The sequence below is a fragment of the Gorilla gorilla genome, chromosome 2, assembly GCF_029281585.2.
Source record: "Gorilla gorilla gorilla isolate KB3781 chromosome 2, NHGRI_mGorGor1-v2.1_pri, whole genome shotgun sequence".
In the NCBI taxonomy this organism is placed as follows: domain Eukaryota; kingdom Metazoa; phylum Chordata; class Mammalia; order Primates; family Hominidae; genus Gorilla; species Gorilla gorilla.
The window spans coordinates 57,361,819-57,383,545 of NC_086017.1; the positions used below are offsets into that span (position 1 = coordinate 57,361,819).

Sequence of the window (21,727 nt, forward strand, 5' to 3'; positions counted from 1 at the left end):
AGGTGACCTCAACTGAGGGGCTGAGTGGGACTAGTTGTCATCTACAGGATGCAGGGCAAGAGCCCACCTCCTGCAGTCTTCACAGGTGAGGGAGGCACCAGCAACTCGCCAAGGCCCGATCCGCCTGGCAGCAAGAACATCCCTTACCCCTCTCACCAAGGCCATACACACCTGCGCCTACACAGGGCCTCATGTGGCCAAGGCCCTGGTGCCAGGCCCTTGATGGCTAGGATTTGTTGGCATAAAGGCAAGGCACCACAGAAACTGGAGAAGCCAAAGGTCCCCACCTTTGGGTGGGGAGCTGGCCTCTGGGTTCCATGACTGTCAGTCAGCAAGTGTGGACTGTGGAGTGAGGCACAGTTACTTACAGCCTGCTGTGCAGCCTGTGTGCTTCCAAACCTTTCTAGGTCTGTTTCCTCGCTGAACTCATAGGGAAAGGGAAAGTACCTTTCCAGGATGGAAATTGAACAAGACAACCCACAGGAAGCTCCAGTGTGGAAACTTACTTTATTCCAGCCATGATTATCCTAATTGTCACCTTGCACACCTGCCATCTGGTGCCATCTCCTGGCTGGCACATCTATACCCACTCTGGTTCTGAAAGGCTTGTCAACCAAAAATGGGCAGCTGGGGCTAAGGCATATTTAAACAAAGGCTCCGAAGGACCCCTTTCACTTGGGTCTAGCATCCAGCCTCTCTCTCAGCAGAGGCAGGATCGTGGTCCCTTGTGTTTTCTGAACAGGGCCCAGGGCAGCCAAGGCATGCCATCACTGCAGCACTCAACCCTCTGGTCACAGTGGAGTTGCCGGTCCAGCCTGAAATATTACTACAGAAGAGAAAGACCCATTCTTGCTATGTTGCTCTATCTTCCACGTCCAAAAACAGTCCTATGTAGCTTCAGCTGCTGCGAAATCAGGTCACAGAACAGCAGGAGACATTCCTTTGGCAAAAAAGGACACGCTTTTGTCCTGTATCTTATACTGGTAAGTGAAGCTCTGATCCCGGTGGACTGTGGGCTGCGATGGTCTCCTCCACAGGATCCTCAGCTACAGAGACAGAGAAGAATGAAAGAGGAGCAGCCACCCCAGGACCTGCTCCACTGGGAACCCCACCCTACCTTCTCTGTGCCCTTCAGCTGAGGCCTCTATGAGATGATAGTCAGACGTGCCATCTGGTAATGGGGCCAACTTGTAAAATAAAGCCTATCACCAGCTAACTACAAATAAAGGGTTCCCCTCCATTACAGTAGTCAAATTGGCTCAATATAGAAAATGTGAAAGAGGAAAAAAAAAGGAAACAGAAGGAAAAAGTCTTTCAGAGGAAGACCCTTAAAGTATTTTTATGTTTTTTTTTTTTTTGTTTTTTTTTTGAAGCAGAGTCTCACTCTGTTGCCCAGGCTGGAGTGCAGTGGCGCAATCTTGGCTTACTGCAACCTCCGCCTCCTAGGTTCAAGCAATTCTCCTGCTTCAGCCTCCCAAGTAGCTGGATTATGGGTGTGCATCACCATGCCTGGGTAATTTTTGTATTTTTAGTAGAGGCGGGGTTTCACTATGTTGGCCAGGCTGGTCTGGAACTCTGACCTCAGGTGATCCGCCCACCTTGGCCTCGCAAAGTGCTGGGATTACAGGCGTGAGCCACTGCACCCGGTCCCTTTGTTCTTTCTTCTAAGCATGGTTTTGTACTTGCGGGCTAGACTAATTTTGAAAATCACATTAGAATTTGTACATTCACTACAGAGGCCCACGAAGGCTAGATACCTGTTTTGATGGTGTTTTTGCTGACTACAGTGCTCTGGGGGTCTGGCTGAAGAGAGGCCACAGCTGCCCAGCAGCACCTTCTCCTCAGGCCCTGCTGCAGCACTACACACATAGCACTGCTGGGCTTGGTCCTCTGTGTGACCTACCAGACTTGCCTCTGAAGGACTCTGGGCCAAGACTCCTAGCCACTCTTACTGGGTCAGGAGTGCTCAACTTGAAGTTAACCAGGAAGCTGTGGTGGAGGCTTGGGAGTGGTTCCAGAAGAGAAGTTTGAGAAGGCACAGAGCCACATGGCAGCCCATTTAGAGGGGTAGAATCCAGCTTCCCTCCCAGGGCAGGACTCTCAGTTTCTGCCCAAGTACTCCCACTGTTCTGGTGAGTGGCAGCAGCTGGGGCAGCAACCCTGGTCCACGGGTACGGCCTCCCCAAGTCGTTTTTCTTTTTTCTTTTTTTGAGACAGAGTCTCACTCTGTCGCCCAGGCTGGAGTGCAATGGCGCGATCTTGGCTCACTGCAACCTCTGCCTCCTGGGTTCAAGCGATTCTCCTGCCTCAGCCTCCCGAGTAGCTGGGACTACAGGCCCGCACCACCATGCCTGGCTAATTTTTGTATTTCTATTAGAGATGGGATTTCACCATGTTGGCCAGGCTGGTCTCGAATTCCTGACCTCAAGTGACCAGCCCGCCTCAGCCTCCCAAAGTGCTGGGATTACAGGCGTGAGTCTCCACCTGTAAAAGGAACAGGCTGGGCACGGTGGCTCACGCCTGTAATCCCAGCACTTTGGGAAGCAAAGGGGGGTGGGGGTGGATCACGAGGTCAGGAGTTCAAGACCAGCCTGGCCAACATGGTGAAACCCCGTCTCTACTAAAAATATTTAAAAAATTAGCCGGGCATGGCAGTGGGTGCCTGTAATCCCAAGTACTAGGAAGGCTGAGGCAGAGAATTGCTTGAACCCAGGAGGCGGAGGTTGCAGTGAGCCAAGATCGCGCCACTGCACTCTAGCCTAGGCGACAGAGCAAGACTCCGTCTAAAAAAAAAAGGAACAGTGTTGACCTGAATAGACGACGCCTGCTGCAGTACTGCGGAGGAATTTTGCTGTTATTTGATGGCATGCCCCTGCATTCCACTCTAGACAGCTGTCTCCTCTTTAAGAGTGCCCCACTTTGGTCACAAATGGGACCCCCATGGAAAACGTGGGCTGGTCCATGAGGCTAAGCGCGATCTGGAGCAGGTCTATTACCTGAAGTCTCACAATTTCCAGTGTTTCCCTTCCACCTGAAGTCATGTCCCAACCAGACAGTCCCTCAGGCCTGACTCTCCCCTATGTAGTCAAGAATCATAGGTACATGGGCAAGAAGCCCGTTGCCCAGGAGGCCCCTGCATACCTGCCCGTGCACATCCCTGCAGAAGCCAGTGGCCAGGCCCTCAGCCCGCAGTATCAGATGGCTCTGATGACTGAGGCCATTCAGCAGGATGTCATTCTCCTCATCCTCCGCATCTCCACTGTCGTGCACAAGGACCACCATGTTTCCCTGCATCAGATACAAGATGGAAGCCTGCTCCTTACTGGAAGGGACACCCAGAGTCAGGGAGTGCCAGCCTCTCGTTGCCTCCACTCCCCTGTACATCCTCTCACAGATCACCCTCCCTGCTGCTGCTACAGCCAGCCCCTACCTGTGCTCCCAGACCCTAATTCCAGTCACCTACTGGACAACTTCACCCATATTTCACCCATAATGAGCCAACCCATATTTTCAGCTCACTTCATCTAAACCAACAGTCTTCAAAATTAGCTCAATCTCCTGAATTCCTGAATGTTACTAAAAGTGTCACCATCCTGCCAGGCAACCATTCATTCAGTCAACAGTTCCTGAATACTTAGAGTGTACCAGATCCCACAGTAGGAATAACAAGTGAGAGATATGGGCCCAGGAGACAGACAGATGCTGACAATACAGAATGATAAGACCAAGGGAGAGGGAAGCATGAGGTGTATGGGAGCACAACGAAGAGGCATCCCCTGTAACCCGGAGGAGCAGGTCAGGAGGTGAGCTCATGTGAGCTGAATCTCAGAGGGCAAGTAGGAGTTAGCCAAGCCAAAATGGAGGGGAAGGTCAACCCTGCCAAAAAGTGACAGCTTGAATAATGAGACCTTTCAAAGGAATACTGTTCAGTTGTTAAAAAGAATAAAGCTGGCCGGGGACAGTGGTGCATGCCTGTAATCCCAACACTTTGGGAGGCCAAGGCGGGAGGATCATTGAGCCAAGGAGTTCAATACCAGCCCGGGCAACATAGTGAGACCCTGTCTCTATTTTTAAAGAATAGTAATAAAAGGCCGGGCACGGTGGCTTACGCCTGTAATCCCAGCACTTTGGGAGGCCGAGGTGGGTGGATCACCTGAGGTCAGGAGATCCAGACCAGCCTGGCCAACATGGTGAAACCCTGTCTCTACTAAAAAAACACAAAATTTAGCCGGGCATGGTGGCATGTGCCTGTAATCCCAGCTACTCGGGAGGCTGAGGCAGGAGAATTGCTTGAACCCGGGAGGCAGATGTTGCAGTGAGCCGAGATCGTGCCACTGCACTCCAGCCTGGGCAAAAGAGCAAGAGTCCATCTCAAAAAAAAAAAAAAAAAAAAAATTAGCCGGGCGTGGTGGCAGGCACCTGTAATCCCAGCTACTTGGGAGGCTGAGGCCGGAGAATCACTTGAACCTGGGAGGTGGAGGTTGCAGTGAGCCAAGGTCACTGAGGTCGCACCACTGCACTCTAGCCTGGGCAACAAGAGCAAAACTCCGTCTCAAAAAAAAAAAAAAAAAAAAAAGACTAGTAATAAAAAAGAAAAAGAATAAGTGGCTCCTGTAGGGGTGCAAAGCAGCGTGGCCAGGCCGGGGTCTGAGCTGGGGTTCTGTCCCTGCTGGGCTGTGGCCCCAGCTGGACTGCTGCCACAGAACTCAGCACCAAATAACTCCAGGAGAAGCTGCAGTGGGACCCGGAGGCGAAGCATATGGAGGTGGAGGACGTGACCCTCAACCGTTGTGCCTGCAACTTCCGAGTCCTGGTGGTGTCGGCCAAGTTCGAGGGGAAGCTGCTGCTTCAGACACACTGGCGGGTAAACATGTGGCTAGCTGGAGGCTCTCGCACATCCATGCTTTTGAGCAGAAAACCCTCATCCCAGAGCAGTGGGCTTGTGAACAGCAGAAAGGAGGGACTGGCATCTGCACAGCCATTAAATTATAAATCAGGACCAGAAAAAAGGGAAAAGAATGAAACAGATCCATGTGTTATTTTTGGGCAATGGACAACAAAATATACCGTGTATTAATAAATGAAAAAAAGAAATAGCGAACAGTGTGGATGGCAGGTTACCAGTAATGTGAAGAAAAATGCAGGGAGACAAATATGTGCATATACTTCGAGAGGCCGAGGCAGTAGAATCACCTGAGCCCAGGAGTTCAAGATCAGCTTGGGCAACATAGTGAGACCAAGTCTCTACAAAAAGTAAAAATATAGAAAAAAACCAAATATGTGCATAATTGTACAGACTGGCTGGAAGGATGCACGTCGGAGGGAGAGAGAGAGGCAAGAGCACTTTTTGCTAAAGTACCCTTTATACTCTTCCTTCTTTTTCTCTTTTTTTAAACAATGCCCAAGTTTTACTTTTTCAACTAAAAGAAGTATTCTTACAAAAAGAGGGTGGTAGCAGGTCACAGACCCAGCTGGGCTGCAGAAGGTGGCTTTGGCTACTTACTGTCACCCCCTAATCCTAACTGTGCCTTCCACACCCCTAACAGTTCCTCCTCCTCCCATTCTTTCTGCATTACCCTGGTTCCTGGCTCTGCAACTGTAGCCAGGACAGCCTCAGAAGTTCCCTGAACAGAGCTTCCAGGCAGGACTTTGCATACAGGTGTTCAACACACACTGCTGGATACCCACACACCTGGCTAACTCAGTTAGCTTATCTCTCCCATTGCTCTGTACGCTCAGGCTGACCGCACCATACCACTGTCCACACGTTCCTGCCAGCTACACCATCACACACTGACAAGTGGCTACTGTGGGCCAGACACAGTGCTGGCATGTTACAAGCTTCATCTCACTTCACTCTTGCAGTCAGGTACCTGTGAGGTAGGCACCACAGCCATTCCTATTTTATTGATTGGCCTATTATTATTGTTAAAAACCCTATTATGGCTATTAAGTGCAGTAGTATTTACATCTAAATGATCACAACCAGTTACAGATTTCTTTGTTCCTTCTCTGTTCCCACTGCTGTATTTGACTAACCAAAAGAAAACAAAAACAAAAACTCTAAAACCTCTATTATGGCAAAAATCTCTATTTGTCCCTCATAACTTGGTAATCAATATTTTAGCTGATCTATAAAACACACTCAGGGACGATAATAACTTGCCCCAGGACACACAGGCTATTCTGACAGACCTGGGACCGCAGCGGTGCCACACGTAACCAGCCCCACTGAATGCAATGTTGATCATCCCTTTATTTTGGGGGGCTTTACTTTTCAGCAATGGCAGGTAAGGGAAAACAGGGTGGCTGCAAAAGCTTTCTGGGCCTGCCAGAGTAAAGCCAAAACCCCAAACAAATAAAAAGATCACAGCAAGCAAGTGAGGTCTGGACCTGTCTGAGTTCTTGGAGGTCACAGGTGGGCGCAGAGAAGGCAGTTCCATGAGTACCTTTAGTTCCCAGCACACGGTGGCTCTGCAGTAGTGAATGAAGTCTAGCACAGCCACCGCCCCCATGCCCAGGCTCAGGAGCACACTGAGGTCGTCCACCAGCAGCACCGGGTACGTCCACTGAGCCTCTCCACTGTCTACTGGCTTCAGGGCCTCCCGTACAAACTCAAACAATGGTTTCAAGTTCCCAGCATTAGCCTCCCTGGAGAGACAGGACAAAAGTTACCAGACTTCACTCTCTCTACAGATGTTTATCAAGGACCAAGTAGCAGGACAGGAGAGGGCTAAGGGGGACAAAGAACTGTATCACAATTCTTGGCAACAAAGACTTCATGCTCTGGTTAGAAAGAAAAGGCATGCACATGTACAGGAGTAGTTCAAATATTTCCTGAGGCCTACTAGGTATAAAGCACTGTGTTAGAAACTGGAACACACAAAAATAAACAGCTCCTAGCACCCTTAAGAGACACCATACATAGCTGGGTACAGTGGCTCACACCTGTAATCCCAGCACTTTGTGAGGCTGAGGCGGGTAGATCACTTGAGGTGAGGAGTTCTAGACCAGCCTGGCCAACAATGGTGAAACCCCGTCTCTACTAAAAATACAAAAATTAGCCAGGTGTGGTGGCACACACCTGTAATACCAGCCACTCAGGAGGCTGAGGCAGGAGAATTGCTTGAACCTGGGAGACGGAAGTTGCAGTGAGACACGACTGAGATCATCCCACTGCACTCCAACCTGGGCAACAAAATGAGACTCTGTCTCAAAAAAAAAAAAAAAAAGAGACACCATACAGCCTCTCAACCTAAGAACTTAAGGAATCTGGAAGATCAGCTTGGATTGGGTAGCAGAAACCTTCCCAGGAGGTTATACACAGCTGGAAAAAGTTAAACAGGCTGGGCACAGTAGCTCACACCTGTAATCCCAGCACTTTGGGGGGCCAGCGGGGGAGGATCATTTGAGCCCAGGAGTTCAAGAACAGCCTAGGCAACAGAGTGGGACTATACCTCTACAAAAAAATTTTTTTTTAATTAGCCAGGCATGGTGGTACACCCCTGTAGTCCCAGCTACTTGGGAGGCAGAGAGGAGAGGAGTGCTTGAGCCGAGGAGGTTGAGTTTGCAGTGAGCCATGTTTGCACCACTGCACTCCAGCCTGGACAACAAAGCAAGACCCTGTCTCGAAAAAAAAAAAAAAATGAAAATAAGAAGTTAAACAGCAACTCAGATGCCCTGATGGTGAGTGGCAGTGGCCTAAGGCTTCTGTATACGTCACAGATTTGACCTGTTTCTGACACAAGCCAGCTTGCCTATCTCCGTCTTCTCCAGTGACTACCCCTGGCCATCATTTCTCAGCAATGAGTGGAGGAACACAGCCCAGGGCCCAGGGCAACTGGCCTACTGCCTTATGCTCCAGGGATGAGCCCCTGGCATTGGGTTATCTTCACTAACAATGAAGACATCTCCCCATACCTTGGGATGAGGTATAACCAGCCCCTGCCTTCAAATGAGGAAACCCCAAGTCAGAGATGCTAAGGGATGTGTGTGAAGTCACACACAGGGTCAGGAAACATGGCCTCACAGCCACTGCATAAGGGTGTGTGTGTCTGAGAGATAAGGCAGTGGGGGAAGTTCCTGTGTGGACCACTTTGTAGTGGATGAAGAACAGCAGCCAAGCGGGGAGTCTTCACAGAGCTATGTTTGTGGCCAATGTTCAGAAAGGAGGAAAAGCAGGAAAACCAGTCTCAGGCCTGTGATGCTGAATACCAAACCAGGGGAAAAATTTTTTCTTAAATGTCTGAAAAGTAAATATTTTAGGCTTGCAGGTCATATGGTCTCTGTCCCAACTACTCAACTCTATTTGTTGCTGTAGTGCAAAAACAGCCAAGGACAACATGCAAACGAATGAATGTGGCTGTATTCCAATACAATTTTATTTACAAAAAATAAATTTAAAAAAAGGAATTTTGGCCAGGCACGGTGGCTCACTCTTGTAATCCCAGCACTCTGGGAGGCCGAGGCAGGCGGATCACGAGGTCAGGAGATCGAGACTACGGTGAAACCCCGTCTCTACTAAAAATACAAAACATTAGCCGGGCGTGGTGGCGGGCGCCTGTAGTCCCAGCTACTCGGAGAGGCTGAGGCAGGAGAATGGCGTGAACCTGGGAGGCAGAGCTTGCAGTGAGCCGAGATCACGCCACTGCACTCCAGCCTGGGTGACAGAGCGAGACTCCGTCTCAACAAAAAAAAAAAAAAAAAAAAGGAATTTTAAAAAAGACAGTTTAAAAAATATGAAACAAAACAAACAAAACAAATGTATTTACAAAAACAGGCAGCTGACCCATAGCCCGTAGTTTGCCATTGCAGTCTCCACTGTTGCAGAGCACAGGTGTATACTAGGGCTCTAAGCCAGGGCTGGAAAACACAGCAAAGCATATCGTTCTGCCATCCTTCCAGCAAATGATCCTCTCTATAGCTTTTGGGACAAATGTCCAACCTCAGCCCCATGATTAGAGCCAGCATTTGATGATGCTGCAACACCAGATGAAGTGTCTGACTCCTGAAGTCAGTTCCATCCTCCTGCACAATAAGAAGGAATCACACAGCAACCAGGAACCCTGCCTGGGCCCACCTGCCACGTGTTGCTTCCGGGCTGGGCTGCAGGCTGACTGACCTGAGAAACTGCAGGGGGTGTGGCTCCTTTTGAGCCTGGAAGACGATGTCCACTGCAGACTTGAGTCCCTCAAGGAACACAAGCTGCCCACGCTCCCGCGCCATGGTCAAGCTGACACCCTAAACATGAAAAAGAGAGTGAGTTACTATGCCTTGTAGGGGAACCCATCAGACTAGATGCCAGCTTGCAAGAGGGCATAAGACACCTTCCAAACTTGGCAAAAGTGTATCTGATCACCCAATGTACAGGCCTGTCTTCATTCCCCTGGGTGCTCCCAAACCCATAATGCCCCATCTGTTTTCAGATGTGTATTTCCATTTAATTGTTACATTAAAAGAAAAACTAGCCAGGCATGGTGGCACATGCCTGGAGTCCCAGCTACTTGGGAGGCTGAGGCAGGTGGATCATTTGAGCCCATAAGTTTGAGACAAGCCTGGGCAACATGGCGAGACCTCGTCTCTACAAAAAAAATTTTAAAAAATTAGCCAAGTGTGGTAGTTTGCACCTGTAGTCTCAGCAACTCAGGAGGCTGAGGTAGGAAGATCACGTGCGCCCAGGAGGTCAAGGCTGCAGTGAGCCATGATCATGCTGCTGCACTCCAGCCTGAGCAACAGAGCGAAACCCTGTCTCAAAAAGACAAAAAAATGAAAACCTAGGCCAGGCTTGGTGGCTCACGCCTATAATCCCAGCACTTTGGGAGGCCAACGTGGGCAGATCACCTGAGGTCAGGAGTTCAAGACTAGCCTGGCCAACATGGTGAAACCCCATCTCTACTAAAAATACAAAAATTAGCCAGGCGTGGTGGCATGCGCCTGCAATCCCAGCTACTCAGGAGACTGAGGCAGGAGAATTGCTTGAACCGGGAGGTGGAGGTTGCAGTGAGCCAAGATCGCACCAGTGCCCTCAAGCCTGGGTGACAAGAGCGAAACTGTCTCAAAAACAAACAAACAAACAACAAAAAAAACCCCACAAAAAACGGGATGCAGAAATTTAGTATGCCTATCCCTGCTCAGACTAGGACTTTTTTTTTTCTTTTCATTTTTTACTTGTCACTGACTTGAAGCTCAAGAACTTCTTTTGTTTTTGAGACAGTCTCTCGCTCTATTGCCTAGGCTGGAGTGCAGTGACGCAATCTCGGCTCACTGCAACCTCTGCCTCCTAGGTTCAAGCGATTCTTGTGCCTCAACCTATTGAGTAGCTGGGATTACAGGTATGCACCACCAGGCTAATATTTATTTATTTATTTAGAGATGGAGTTTCGCTCTTGTCGCCCAGACTGGAGTGCAATGGTGTGATCTTGGCTCACTGCAACCTCCGCCTCCTGGGTTCAAGCAATTCTCCTGCCTCAGCCTCCTGAGTAGCTGGGATTACAAGCATGTGCCACCACGCCCAGCTGATTTTTGTATTTTTAGTAGAGATGGGGTTTCTCCATGTTGGTCAGGCTGGTCTTGAACTCCTGACCTCAGGTGATCCACCCGCCTTGGCCTCCCAAAGTGCTGGGATTACAGGCATGAGCCACCATGCCCGGCCTAATTTTTTTATTTTTAGTAGAAACAGGGTTTCACCATACTGACCAGGCTGGTCTTGAACTCCTGGCCTCAAGTGATCCACCTGCCAATATCAGGGAACCTGCCCCGATAGTCACGTAGGTTCTTTTCTATTTTCCCTAAGCGTCGGCCGGCTTGAGAAATAAAGGGACAGAGTACAAAAGAGAGAAATTTTAAAGCTGGGCGTCCGGGGGAGACATCACATGTTGGTAGGTTCCGTGATGCCCCACAAGCCGCAAAACCAGAAAGTTTTTATTAGGGACTTTCAAAAGGGGAGGGAGTGTGCGAATAGGTGTGGGTCACAGAGATCACGTACTTCACAAGGTAACAGAATATCACAAGGCAAATGGAGGCAGGGCGAGATCACAGGACTGCAGGACCGGGGCGAAATTAAAATTGCTAATGAAGTTTTGGGCACCATGTCATTGATAACATCTTATCAGGAGACAGGGTTTTGAGAGCAACCGGTCTGACCAAAATTTATTAGGCGGGAATTTCCTCTTCCTAATAAGCCTGGGAGCGCTATGGGAGACTGGGGTCTATTTCATCCCTACAGCCTCAACCATAGAAGACGGCCACGCCCAGGGGGGCCAGTTCAGAGACCCACCCCCAAGCGCGTATTCTCTTTCCCAGGGATGTTCCTTGCTGAGAAAAAGAATTCAGCGATATTTCTCCCATTTGCTTTTGAAAGAAGAGAAATATGGCTCTGTTCCGCCCGGCTCACCAGCGGTCAGAGTTTAAGGTTATCTCTCTTGTTTCCTAAACATTGCTGTTATCCTGTTCTTTTTTCAAGGTGCCCAGATTTCATACTGTTCAAACACACATGCTCTACAATTTGTGCAGTTAATGCAATTATCACAGGGTCCTGAGGTGACATACATCCTCCTCGGCTTGCGAGATGACAGGATTAAGAGATTAAGTAAAGACAGGCACAGGAAATTATAAAAGTATTAATTTGGGGAACTAATAAATGTCCTTGAAATCTTCACAATCCACGTTCTTCTGCCATGGCTTCAGCCGGTCCCTCCGTTTGGAGTCCCTGACTTCCTGCAACATGCCTCGGCCTCCAAAAGTGCTGGGATTACAGGTGTGAGCCACTGCGCCTGGCCTCAAGGACTTCTTAAATGTGGTTCATGAGCCACCATCCAATTAAGAAACCCTTTAAGATACCTGATTAAAATGTAGATTCCTGGCTGGGCATGGTGGTTCATGCCTGTAATCCCAGCACTTTGGGAGGCTGAGGCACGTGGATCACCTGAGGTCAGGAGTTTGAGACCAGCCTGGACAACATGGTAAAACCCTGTCTCTATGAAAATACAAAATTAGCCGGGTATGGTGGCACATGCCTGTAATCCCAGCTACCTGGGAAACTGAGGCAGGAGAATCACTTGAACCTGGGAAGCGGAGGTTATGGTGAGCTGAGATCACGCCATTGCACTCCAGCCTGGGCAACAAGAGTGAAACTCTGTCTCAAAAAAAAAAAAAAAAAACAAAAGCAGACCCCTGGGTCTAATTCCAGAATGAGGGCAGAACTCAGGATCTACATCTCAACAAACACCAGGAATGGTGATACATTCTAAATGTGCAACCCACTGCTCCACCTGTGTAGAAATAGGTCACATGGGGCTCGGCATGGTGCCTCACACCTGTAATCCCAGCACTTTGGGAGGCTGAGGCTGAGGCAGGAGGATCCCTTGAGCTTAGGAGTTTAAGACCAGCCTGGGCAACATAGGGAGACCCATTCTCCAAAAAAAAAAAAAAAAAAAAAAGAAAGAGGCAACATGTAATCCTTTAGACTTTCCATGCCCCTACATCAGGTCTCAATTGCTCATTCACACACAAAATGCCCAGGGTCTTCCAATGTCCAACACCATTTGTTCCAATAGCTGCAGCTGACAGAGAAAAAGACTCCTGATCATCACCCTTGCTCTTGCTCACTACCACTCTATTTATGTAAGTGCAACAATATGCCACGAGTATAGAAGCTCACACTCCAGTACTTCACATGCCAAGTACTGTGCATGCCATTCCTGCTGTGCTGATCATCATTCAAAGGTAAAAGAAAAAGTAGCCAGTTTAGATATGTGAACACACAGCTATCTCATCCTGAAACAGATCCAGTGGCCATAAAGCCATGCTGCAGAGCCCTGGAATGCAACATGTTTTCTTTACATCCTGACTGTTCTCCCTGGGCTCCTGCCCCGATGTCTAACACAGGAAGTTCTCTCTTCTCTGCAAAGGATGGGAAAGAAAGAATCTACCATTCTCTCACCTCCTCATTTGCTTCTGCCCAACAGAGAAGAGGCAGTGACTTGGTCCAATAGTAAGACTGGATTTTATTTTTTTTTTATTTTTATGTATGTTATGTATGTATTTATGAGATGGAGTCTTGCTCTTTCACCAAGGCTGGAGTGCAGTGGCACGATCTTGGCTCACTGCACTTTCTGCCTCCCAGGTTCAAGTGCTTCTCATGCCTCAGCCTCCCAAGTAGCTGGGATTATAGGCGTAAGCCACCATGCCTGCATCCTCTGAGAAATAAATGAGTAGAATGCACGCCCCATGAGTGAGATGATACCAAAGTGTTAGGATTAAAGGTATGAGCACCCCTGGCAGCCAAGAATTTTTATAATGACTAGGCCTTGGGTTTTATCAAATGCTTTTTTTGCATTAAGTGACATGATCATATGAATTTGTTTCTTTAGCCTATTGACATGGTGGATTACAATAGCTGATTTTCAAATGTTGAACCGGCTTTGCAAAACTCTAATAAACCCAAGTGTGGTGTATAGTTCTTCTTATACATTTCTGGACTTGATTTGCTTATATCTTGCGGGGGCAGGGGTGGGGGAGTTGCATCTCTGGGAGATTTTTTTTTTCCTTTTTTTTTTTTTTTTTTGAGATGGAGTCTTGCTCTGTCTCCCAGGCTGGAGTGCAGTGGCGTGATCTCAGCTCACTGCAAGCTCCGCCTCCTGGGTTCACTCAATTCTCCTGCCTCAGTCTCCCGAGTACCTGGGACTACAGGCGCCTGCCACCATGCCCGGCTAATTTTTTGTATTTTTAGTAGAGACAGGGTTTCACCGTGTTAGCCAGGATGGTCTCCATCTCCTGACCTCGTGATCTGCCCACCTCAGCCTCTCAAAGTGCTGGGATTACAGGTGTGAGCCACCGCGCCTGGCCTTTTTTTATTGAAACGCTGTGTCACTCTATAGGAGCATGCCAACCACCTGGCTAATTTTTGTATTTTTAGTAGAGATGGGGTTTTGCTATGCTGGCCAGGCTGGTCTCCAACTCCTGACCTCAGGTGATCTGCCCACCTCGGCCTCCCAAAGTGCTGGGATTACAGGCATGAGCCACCACGCCCGGCCCAAGACTGGCATTTTAAAGATCACTGCTGAAGAGTAGCCCAGTTCTCTCCCTCTCTAAGCCTGGCCTGTCCAAAAACAAACCAAAAAACAGCCCTTCAGCTTCCATTCGCAGGCAGTGAAGTCCACCTAGTAACAGGTAATGTCCCAGGCTAGGTCAAGAAGTTCATCGGCCTTTTGGCCATCTTATTCTTGCCTGACTGTGCCTGATGTGGTGAGGGGCAGGAAACGAAAGTCCCTCTCCCCACATTGGGGTCTGAAGCCCTAGACTTAGGGAAAGACAGTGGGAGGCATCCAATTTAGCAGCAGACCAAAGTGTGATCTCCAACCAAGGAGGACGAAAATCAAAACTCATACGGAGAAGGAGAAAACCTTAACTGGTCCAGAATGAGTACAGAAAGGTTTGATTAATTAACATCTACAAACAGCAGGTCTGGTTCTACGAAGTCTCAGTTAATAAGACATGCTGAGATGCTACCTTAGCCCTTCAAGTAAGGGGTTCAGGATCCCAAGATTTCTTTTTTTTTTTTTTTTTGAGACAGAGTCTTGCTCTGTCGCCAAGCTGGAGTGCGATCTCGGCTCACTGCAACCTCTGGCTCCCGGGTTCAAGCGATTTTCCTGCCTCAGCCTCCTAAATAGCTGGGACTACAGGTACGCACCACCACGCCCAGCTAATTTTTGTATTTTTAGTAGAGATGGGGTTTCACCATGTTGGCCAGAATGGTCTCCAGCTCTTGACCTCGTGATCCGCCCATCTTGGCCTCCCAAAGTGCTGGGATTACAGGCGTGAGCCACCATGCCCGGCCCAATATTTCTTTAGTCCCTCTTTTGCTAAGTTCTGTACAATGCAAACAGGAAAGCCAAGCTTTAGACCATGCGTGACACACACACTCACTCAGGGACCTCACCATGGAGCTCCAAAATATTTACCAGCTTCTGTCCCACGATACTGTAGTGGCTGAAGGACTGGATGAGTGCCACAAAGCAGACTTTACAATTAGCTAGAAAACAAAACAATTATTTTAAATAAATCCTCTGGTTACAACCAGACTCACTGATTTCACACCTCTGGAAAAAAAAGCACTGAGGCAAATCTAGAGACCCAGAGGCTTTGCAACCTGACATACGCAATTTGATTCTAAGATGTACTTTTTTTCTTATTTAATAGTTATATCTTATTTTACTGGTTCTAAGATATACTTCTGTTAGATGTAGTACTAGGTACTTATTATTATCATTTGAGATGGTCTCGCTCTGTTGTCCAGGCTAGAGTGGCACAATCATGGCTCACTGCAGCCTCAACCTCTCTGGCCTCAAGTGATCTGACCACCTCAGCCTCCCGAGTAGCTGGAACTATAGGCGTGCCCAGCTAATTTTTGCATTTTTTGTAGAAACAGGGTCTCCCTATATTGCCCAGGCTGGTCTCGAATCCCTGGCCGCAGCTCATCCTCCCACCTGGGCCTCCCGAATGCTGGGATTATAGATAATGAGCCATTACGCCCAGCCATGCAGCAGCCATGCTCTTTAGGAAGCATCTACTGCCAGGACAAAGTGTCAATGGGGTCGAGTGCCCAGAGACCTCGAGATACACAAAGACCAAGGAGCAACAAAATCAGGAGGCCACATAGGACCTCACTGAGGCAATGTCCACACAGTGGGTGGAGAAAGGGAAGGTAGGACACAGAAACAGTGAGCACATGCCACTCTTTGGCAGGGCTGGGGAAGGAACGAGATGGCCTAGTAACCTGTTATCCTAATAAAATAGCCCCCCTAGATATCCCAACACCAAGGCTTGGCTTGTAAATGCTGTTATTGCTTCCTTAAATAGTTTTGGTTTTTATTATTTCTGCACCCATCTTGGGTTTCTTTTCTACAGCATCAATGAGTCCCATACCTTTGAGATAGAAGGAGAGAAAGTGGTGTACAAGGAAACTCCCATCTGTCTTGGCATCACAGAGTAGAGTCAGTTTCCCCTAAAAGTTACAAGGAACACAAAAAGGTTAGACTCCCTGGAAAGAGGTCAGCTTAGTGCAGAAATCTAGTCAATTGTGTCCACACCTTAATTTCTACACCTGAAGAGTTTATTTTTTTAATGATATACATGCTAAGGTACCCTGAAATGATGAAAATAAGTCAAAATTATGGAAAATCCATGACTAAAGTTATCACTTATTGTTACTCATGATAGGCAAGCATATCTCAGCCTCCACCTCCTCAAAGCAAACAGAGAATAAACTTATTTCTCTTCCTCACTTCTCATGTTAGTCACTCAGGAACCAGTCTTAGGAAGAACTGGATCCTGAACAAAGGATGCTTTTACCATCAGACTCCAGTGAAAGTCAGATTGCTAGGACTGGAAGAGGCCTTCAAAAGGCCTCCCCGCCAACTACTTTATATTCTGATGCCAATTCTGTTCTGTAGGGTGAGGGAGAAGGGAGGAAGAAGTAGTTGCTGATACAGATGTCTGATAACAAAGTTCACCCAATGGCCCTGCTTCAGAGGCCTGATCATGGAGAGCTCTAGAAAGACCTCTAAGGGTGGTCTCTGCAGAGCCTGACTGTCCTGCTCCATTCACCTCTATTTCTGTCAGTGACAGGGAAGGTCAGGATCAAGTGATATCATGCATGCCACCTCCTTGCCGTGTGACCTTCCACAAATGCCTTAACTTCTCTGGGCTTCAGGTTTTTTCACTTACAAAATGTGAAAGATCACATCGTCAGACCTTCAGGGTTACCCCTGGTGCTGTCATTTCCTGGTGCCCACTTGATTACTCCATTCTTTCATCTGGCCCTAGGCTGACTTTGGAAGTGCCAGTGGTAACTGGCAAGGTAATCAGAGTCATCTGGACAAGAACTGCCTGGCAACTAAAATCCACAAGGATCTACTGAAAGCTACAATTTGGCGCTATGGGGTCATAAAAAGGCTTTAGACACTTGGTATCCTGGTTGCCTGGAGGAGTTTACCATTTCATTAGGAAGACAAAGATTATGAATAAACCAGGCTGGGCGCGGTGGCTCACGCCTGTAATCCCAGCACTTTGGGAGGCAGAGGTGGGCGGATCACCTGAGGTCAGGAGTTCCAGACCAGCCTGGCCAACATGGTGAAACCCCGTCTCTAACAAAAAATACAAAAAAAAAAATTAGCCGAGTAATTAGCCCGGTGTGGTAGCGCACGCCTGTAATCCCAGCTACTTGGGAGGCTGAATAAGGAGAATCACTTGAACCCGGGAGGTGAGGTTGCAGGGAGCCGAGATCGCGCCAGTGCACTCCAGCCCAGGCGAGGGAGCGAGACTCCATCAAAAATAAATAAGCCAAAAGATACACTCCTGAAAGAGGTTACTCCTACGTTAAAATGTGAAAGGTTTCAAGGTACCCCGGAGTGTGAGGGTGGAGAGAACAGGCCAGCCTGGGGTGCCCAAGACGGACTTGGTCCAAGCCAATGTTGGCTCTGTCCTGCTTCTAACAGTTCTATTAGAGATCACAAGGAGGAAGTGTAAGAAGAACAGCAGCGTTCAATACAATATGCCGATTGCTCCGGGGCGAGGTGGCGGTTAGGAAGCTCGCCCATGGAGACGGCGGCGAAACGAACTCCCCTCTCCTCTCGGGCCTATTCTGCAGTCTCCTCTGAGTGCCTGGGACCCCCCACCCCAGTGAATACGCACAGTGCGCCACAGTTCACGTCCGCGAATATAACCCAACCCCACTGTCGGCCATGCTTCCCAGGTACTTTTTTTTTTTTTTTTGAGGTGGAGTGCCGCTCTGTCGCCCAGGCTGGAGTGCGGTGGCGAGATTTCGGGTCACTGCAACCTCCGCCTCCCGGGTTCAAGCAATTCTCCTGTCTCAGCCTCCCGAGTAGCTGAGATTACAGGCATGCGCCACCACGCCCGGCTAATTTTTGTATTTTTCGTAGAGATGGGGGTTTCACGGTGAATGTTGGCCAGACTGGTCTCGAACTCTTGATCTTAGATGATGCACCCGCCTCGGCCTCCCAAACTGCTGGGATTACATGGGTGAGCCACCGCGCCCGGCCGCTTCCCAGGGACTTTTAAGGACACGCACGGCCGTTGAGAATATGCGAGATGGCCCAGAAGCCCACTTTCGGCGGGCCCAAGTCTCCAGTCCAATCCGCGGGTCGATCCTCTGCGGACTACAACTCCCAGGTACCCCGTGCCGGGTCGTCGCGCCATTCCCCGGGGTCGTGCGCACCGCCTCCCGGATGCAGTATTCCGCTGCCCTGCCAGGTCCCGCCCCCTTCCGGCCAGCGGGACCTCTTACCTGCTCCGCCGTGTCGGGGGTGGTGTTAAGCAGGTTATTAAGTTCCACGAACATTCCGAGCTCCTGGGACTAGCGCTCTGGAGGAGAACCCGGAGTGCTGCAGAGACGACGGAGCCCGGAGAGCAAAACACACCCCACAGCCCGTCTCGCGCAAGGAAGCGCGCATGCGCAATGCCACTTTTGCGAGCCAGCCGCAGCCAATGAGGCGGGTGCCTCGATGGGACCGCTGCGCACGCGCGTAGACGTGCGTCGAGTCCCAGGTGGTAGGAAACGATGGGCTTCTCTGTGCGACTGCCAGCGGCCTCTGGCGGCTCATTCCGCGCAGATCTGCGTGGCGCCCGAGCCCTCCCAGTGGGCCCCCAAGGCTCCACGCGACCGAGTATTCTCCTTCCCTTGGCCTCGCTCTCTGCCCAGCCCCGGGCTCCTTTCCTCCACACGTGGCTGTCAAGCGCCTTCTGTATGCCCCACACTCCTGGGAGCTTGGGCTACATCGATGAACAAAAACAAAGGACAGGGAATTTATTATTATTATTATTATTATTATTATTAATTTGAGACGGAGTCTTGCCCTGTCGCCCAGGCTGGAGTGCAGTGGCGCGATCTCGGCTCACTATAGGCTCCGCCTGCCGGGTTCACGCCATTCTCCTGCCTCAGCCTCCCGAGTGTAGCTGGGACTACAGGCGCCCGCCACCACGCCCGGCTAATTTTTTGTATTTTTGGTAGAGACGGGGTTTCACCGTGTTAGCCAGGATGGTCTTGATCTCCCGACCTCGTGATCCGCCCGCCTCGGCCTCCCAAAGTGCTGGGATTACAGGCATGAGCCACCAGGCCCGGCCGACACGGAATTATATCTTGAAAAGTTGTGTGGAGAAAAGCAAAGTGGGATTAGGGAGTACCAATGGGGGCAGGGGTAGGTTTCAGAATTAAAGAGGTTGTCAGGGTGGGTCTCACTAAGAAAGTGTGGTTGCGGCTGGGCGCGGTGGCTCACACCTGTAATCCCAGCACTTTGGGAGGCCTAGACGGAGGGATCACGAGGTCAGGAGTTCGAGACCAGCCTGGCCAATATAGTGAAACCCCTTCTCTATTAAAAATACAAAAAATTAGCCTGGCGTGGTGGGGGGCGCCTGTAATCCCAGCCACTCGGGAGGCTGAGCCAGTAGAATCGCTTGAACCCGGGAGGCAGAGGTTGCAGTAAGCCGAGATCACGCCATTGCACTCTAGCCTGGGCAGCAGTGCGAGACTTCGTCAAAAAAAAGTGTGGTTGCAATACGCCCTGTATGCCTGTCCTCAGAGCCTTTATACTAACTCTTCCCTCTTCCTGGAATGCCCCTTTTCCCAGATATTAAGCTGATTTTAAAATTCCCCACTTCCTTCAGGTCTCTGCTCAGATGTCACTTTATTCGTGAGGCCTTCCCTGAGCACCTTACTTAAATCACAAACTGTCCCTTTCCCAACACTTCTTTTTCCTTGCTTTTATTTTTTTCCATAACATTTATATCTATTATACCGTATATAGTTTTGTTCTAGCCCAATCAGCCTCAGATCAGTGGACAAACCTGTAATTCCACCAAAGTCAAGTTTATTGACAGTCACTAAAATAATTGTTATATGATTTGGGAAAGAGTCGAATTCAGGTGAAATTTAAGTGAACCGGTGTTTGATATGCTCAAAGCACAGCACAGCTGTGTGTGGAGTCCTAATCTGGCGTGGACTGCAAAGGGGACCCAGGGTCATTTCTGTGGAAACTACAAGGTTAAGATCGATGTGGAATGTAATCGTTAGCTGAAGCTCTGCACCTGGGATGGAAATCGAGGCTGCTTCTCTGTGTCAAAGGGATGTAGATCCTTCAGCCAAGAATGAGATGTTTCATGCTTATTGAAATGTGAGAAAGAGAAAAAAAAATTGGCCTGACACTCACAGCTAGGTCTTGGTGTTCCTGTTGAGCATAAACAATTTCACAAAACACCAACATCAGACTGATTGTGACGGATCAAGACAAAACTAGAACACTCCATAATCATGTTGAACACAAAACATGTACATTGTCCAAGCCACAACCAAACATCTCATTTCCCAGCAAATAAGAGTACCACTTCTTTACCAATCTCTTTAGCCTGATACAAGTTCTTTTTTTTTTTTTGGCCTGATACCAGTTGTTTATCACATACTGGCTTTGCAAAGATGCCTCCCTGTAAATAAGATATATCAGGGTACCTAATCATAGAATTACCCCAATCTTCTGACAGCCTCCATCCCCAAGCAAAGCTGTACTTTCTTAAACCCTCCCCTAAATCACTTAACAAGCCCAAATCCTATAATTATTTTCTAACACTCTCTTAATGAGACACCCCATGGTTCCCCCATGGTGTACATTCTCCCTCATAGCAATGAGTAATAAACTTAGTGTTTTCAGTAATAAGTATATTCCTGGTGGTCATTGCCTGGAGGGAATAGACATGATGTCAAGCAGCAAAGTTTTAATTTTAGAGAACAAAGTTTCTTGCTAAGAAAGCAGTAGTCGCCACCGAGTGAGGTGGCTCATGTAACATGGGAGGCTGAGGCAAGATAATTACTTGAAGCCAGGAGGTGGAGGCTGCAATGAGCCGAGATCACACCGCTACACTCCAGACTGTGCGACAGAGCAAGACTCTGTCTTTAAAAAAAAGAGAAAAGAAAGAAAAGAAAAAGAAAAAAAGCGGTAGTCTCTCAAAGAAAGGGGTTATTTATGAGACTACAGCTGCAGCATGTTTAATCCCAGCTACCTGGGAGACCTTGAACCTGGGAGATGGAGGTTGCAGTGAGCTGAGATCGCGCCATCGCACTCCAGCCTGCACATCTATTATCTGTGATGAGAAAATAGCAGGACAGGTTTTCACAGTCTGAACTAATTTTATGTTTCTTACTTTCCTTATTTGAACTTTAGTACCAGAAGGCAAGAGGACAGGGATTTTTGCCTGTCTTCTTTGCTGTTATTTCCTCAGTGCCTAAAAGACTGCCAGGCATTGGGCCGGGCACAGTGGCTCATGCCTGTAATCCTGGCACTTTGGGAAGCTGAGGTGGGCAGATCACTTGAGGTCAGGAGTTTGAGACCAGCCTGGCCAACATGGTGAAACCCTGGCTGTACTAAAAATACAAAAATTAGCTGGGCTTAGTGGCACATGTCTGTAATCCCAGCTACTCGGGAGGCTGAGGCAGGAGAATCTTTTGAACCCGGGAGGCAGAGGTTGCAGTGAGCCGAGATCTTGCCATTGCACTCCAGCCTGGGTGATTATTTTCCAAAGTGGTTGTACCATTTTACATTCCCACCAGCAATGTATAAGGGCTCCAGTTCCTTGGCAATAGGTGGTATGGTCAATCTTTTTAATTTTAGCCACCCTGATATTACACTGCTTTTTCTTTTCTTTTCTTTTTCTTTCTTCTTTT

At 48.8% G+C, this 21,727-nt stretch overlaps 1 protein-coding gene and 1 pseudogene across 9 annotated transcripts; one reads left to right on the forward strand and one right to left on the reverse strand.

Moving 5' to 3' along the window:
• Positions 1 to 488: 488 nt before the first annotated feature.
• Positions 489 to 18,518, reverse strand: ELP6 (elongator acetyltransferase complex subunit 6). Of its 9 annotated transcripts, none has more exons than XM_004034048.5 (7): positions 18,305 to 18,518; positions 15,925 to 16,003; positions 14,961 to 15,031; positions 9,122 to 9,240; positions 6,450 to 6,651; positions 3,142 to 3,288; positions 489 to 1,046 (listed from the first exon to the last, which is right to left on the reverse strand). In XM_004034048.5, exons 1-7 carry the CDS (start codon positions 18,356 to 18,358, stop codon positions 918 to 920), a joined length of 801 nt encoding a protein of 266 aa, XP_004034096.1. In that variant the 5' UTR covers positions 18,359 to 18,518; the 3' UTR covers positions 489 to 917. The 9 variants fall into 9 exon arrangements, with proteins under 9 accessions (XP_004034096.1, XP_030865606.1, XP_063559822.1 ...); XM_031009746.3 differs by lacking the exon at positions 18,305 to 18,518 and adding an exon at positions 18,089 to 18,228; XM_063703752.1 differs by lacking the exons at positions 3,142 to 3,288; positions 6,450 to 6,651 and having other exon boundaries at positions 18,305 to 18,514.
• On the forward strand, positions 3,742 to 4,992 carry LOC115933955 (bolA-like protein 2; annotated as a pseudogene).
• Positions 18,519 to 21,727: the final 3,209 nt, after the last annotated feature.

Bases quoted from the DNA above. Each gene is read 5' to 3' on its own strand.
- ELP6 (XM_055382240.2), bottom strand. From the start codon at position 18,358: ATGTTCGTGGAACTTAATAACCTGCTTAACACCACCCCCGACACGGCG. The intron at 15,032-15,924 runs GTATGGGACTCA...TTTGTTTTCTAG, and splicing joins TCTCTCCTTCTATCTCAAAG to CTAATTGTAAAGTCTGCTTT. The intron at 9,241-14,960 runs GTAAATATTTTG...TTTCATGTTTAG, and splicing joins GTATCGTGGGACAGAAGCTG to GGTGTCAGCTTGACCATGGC.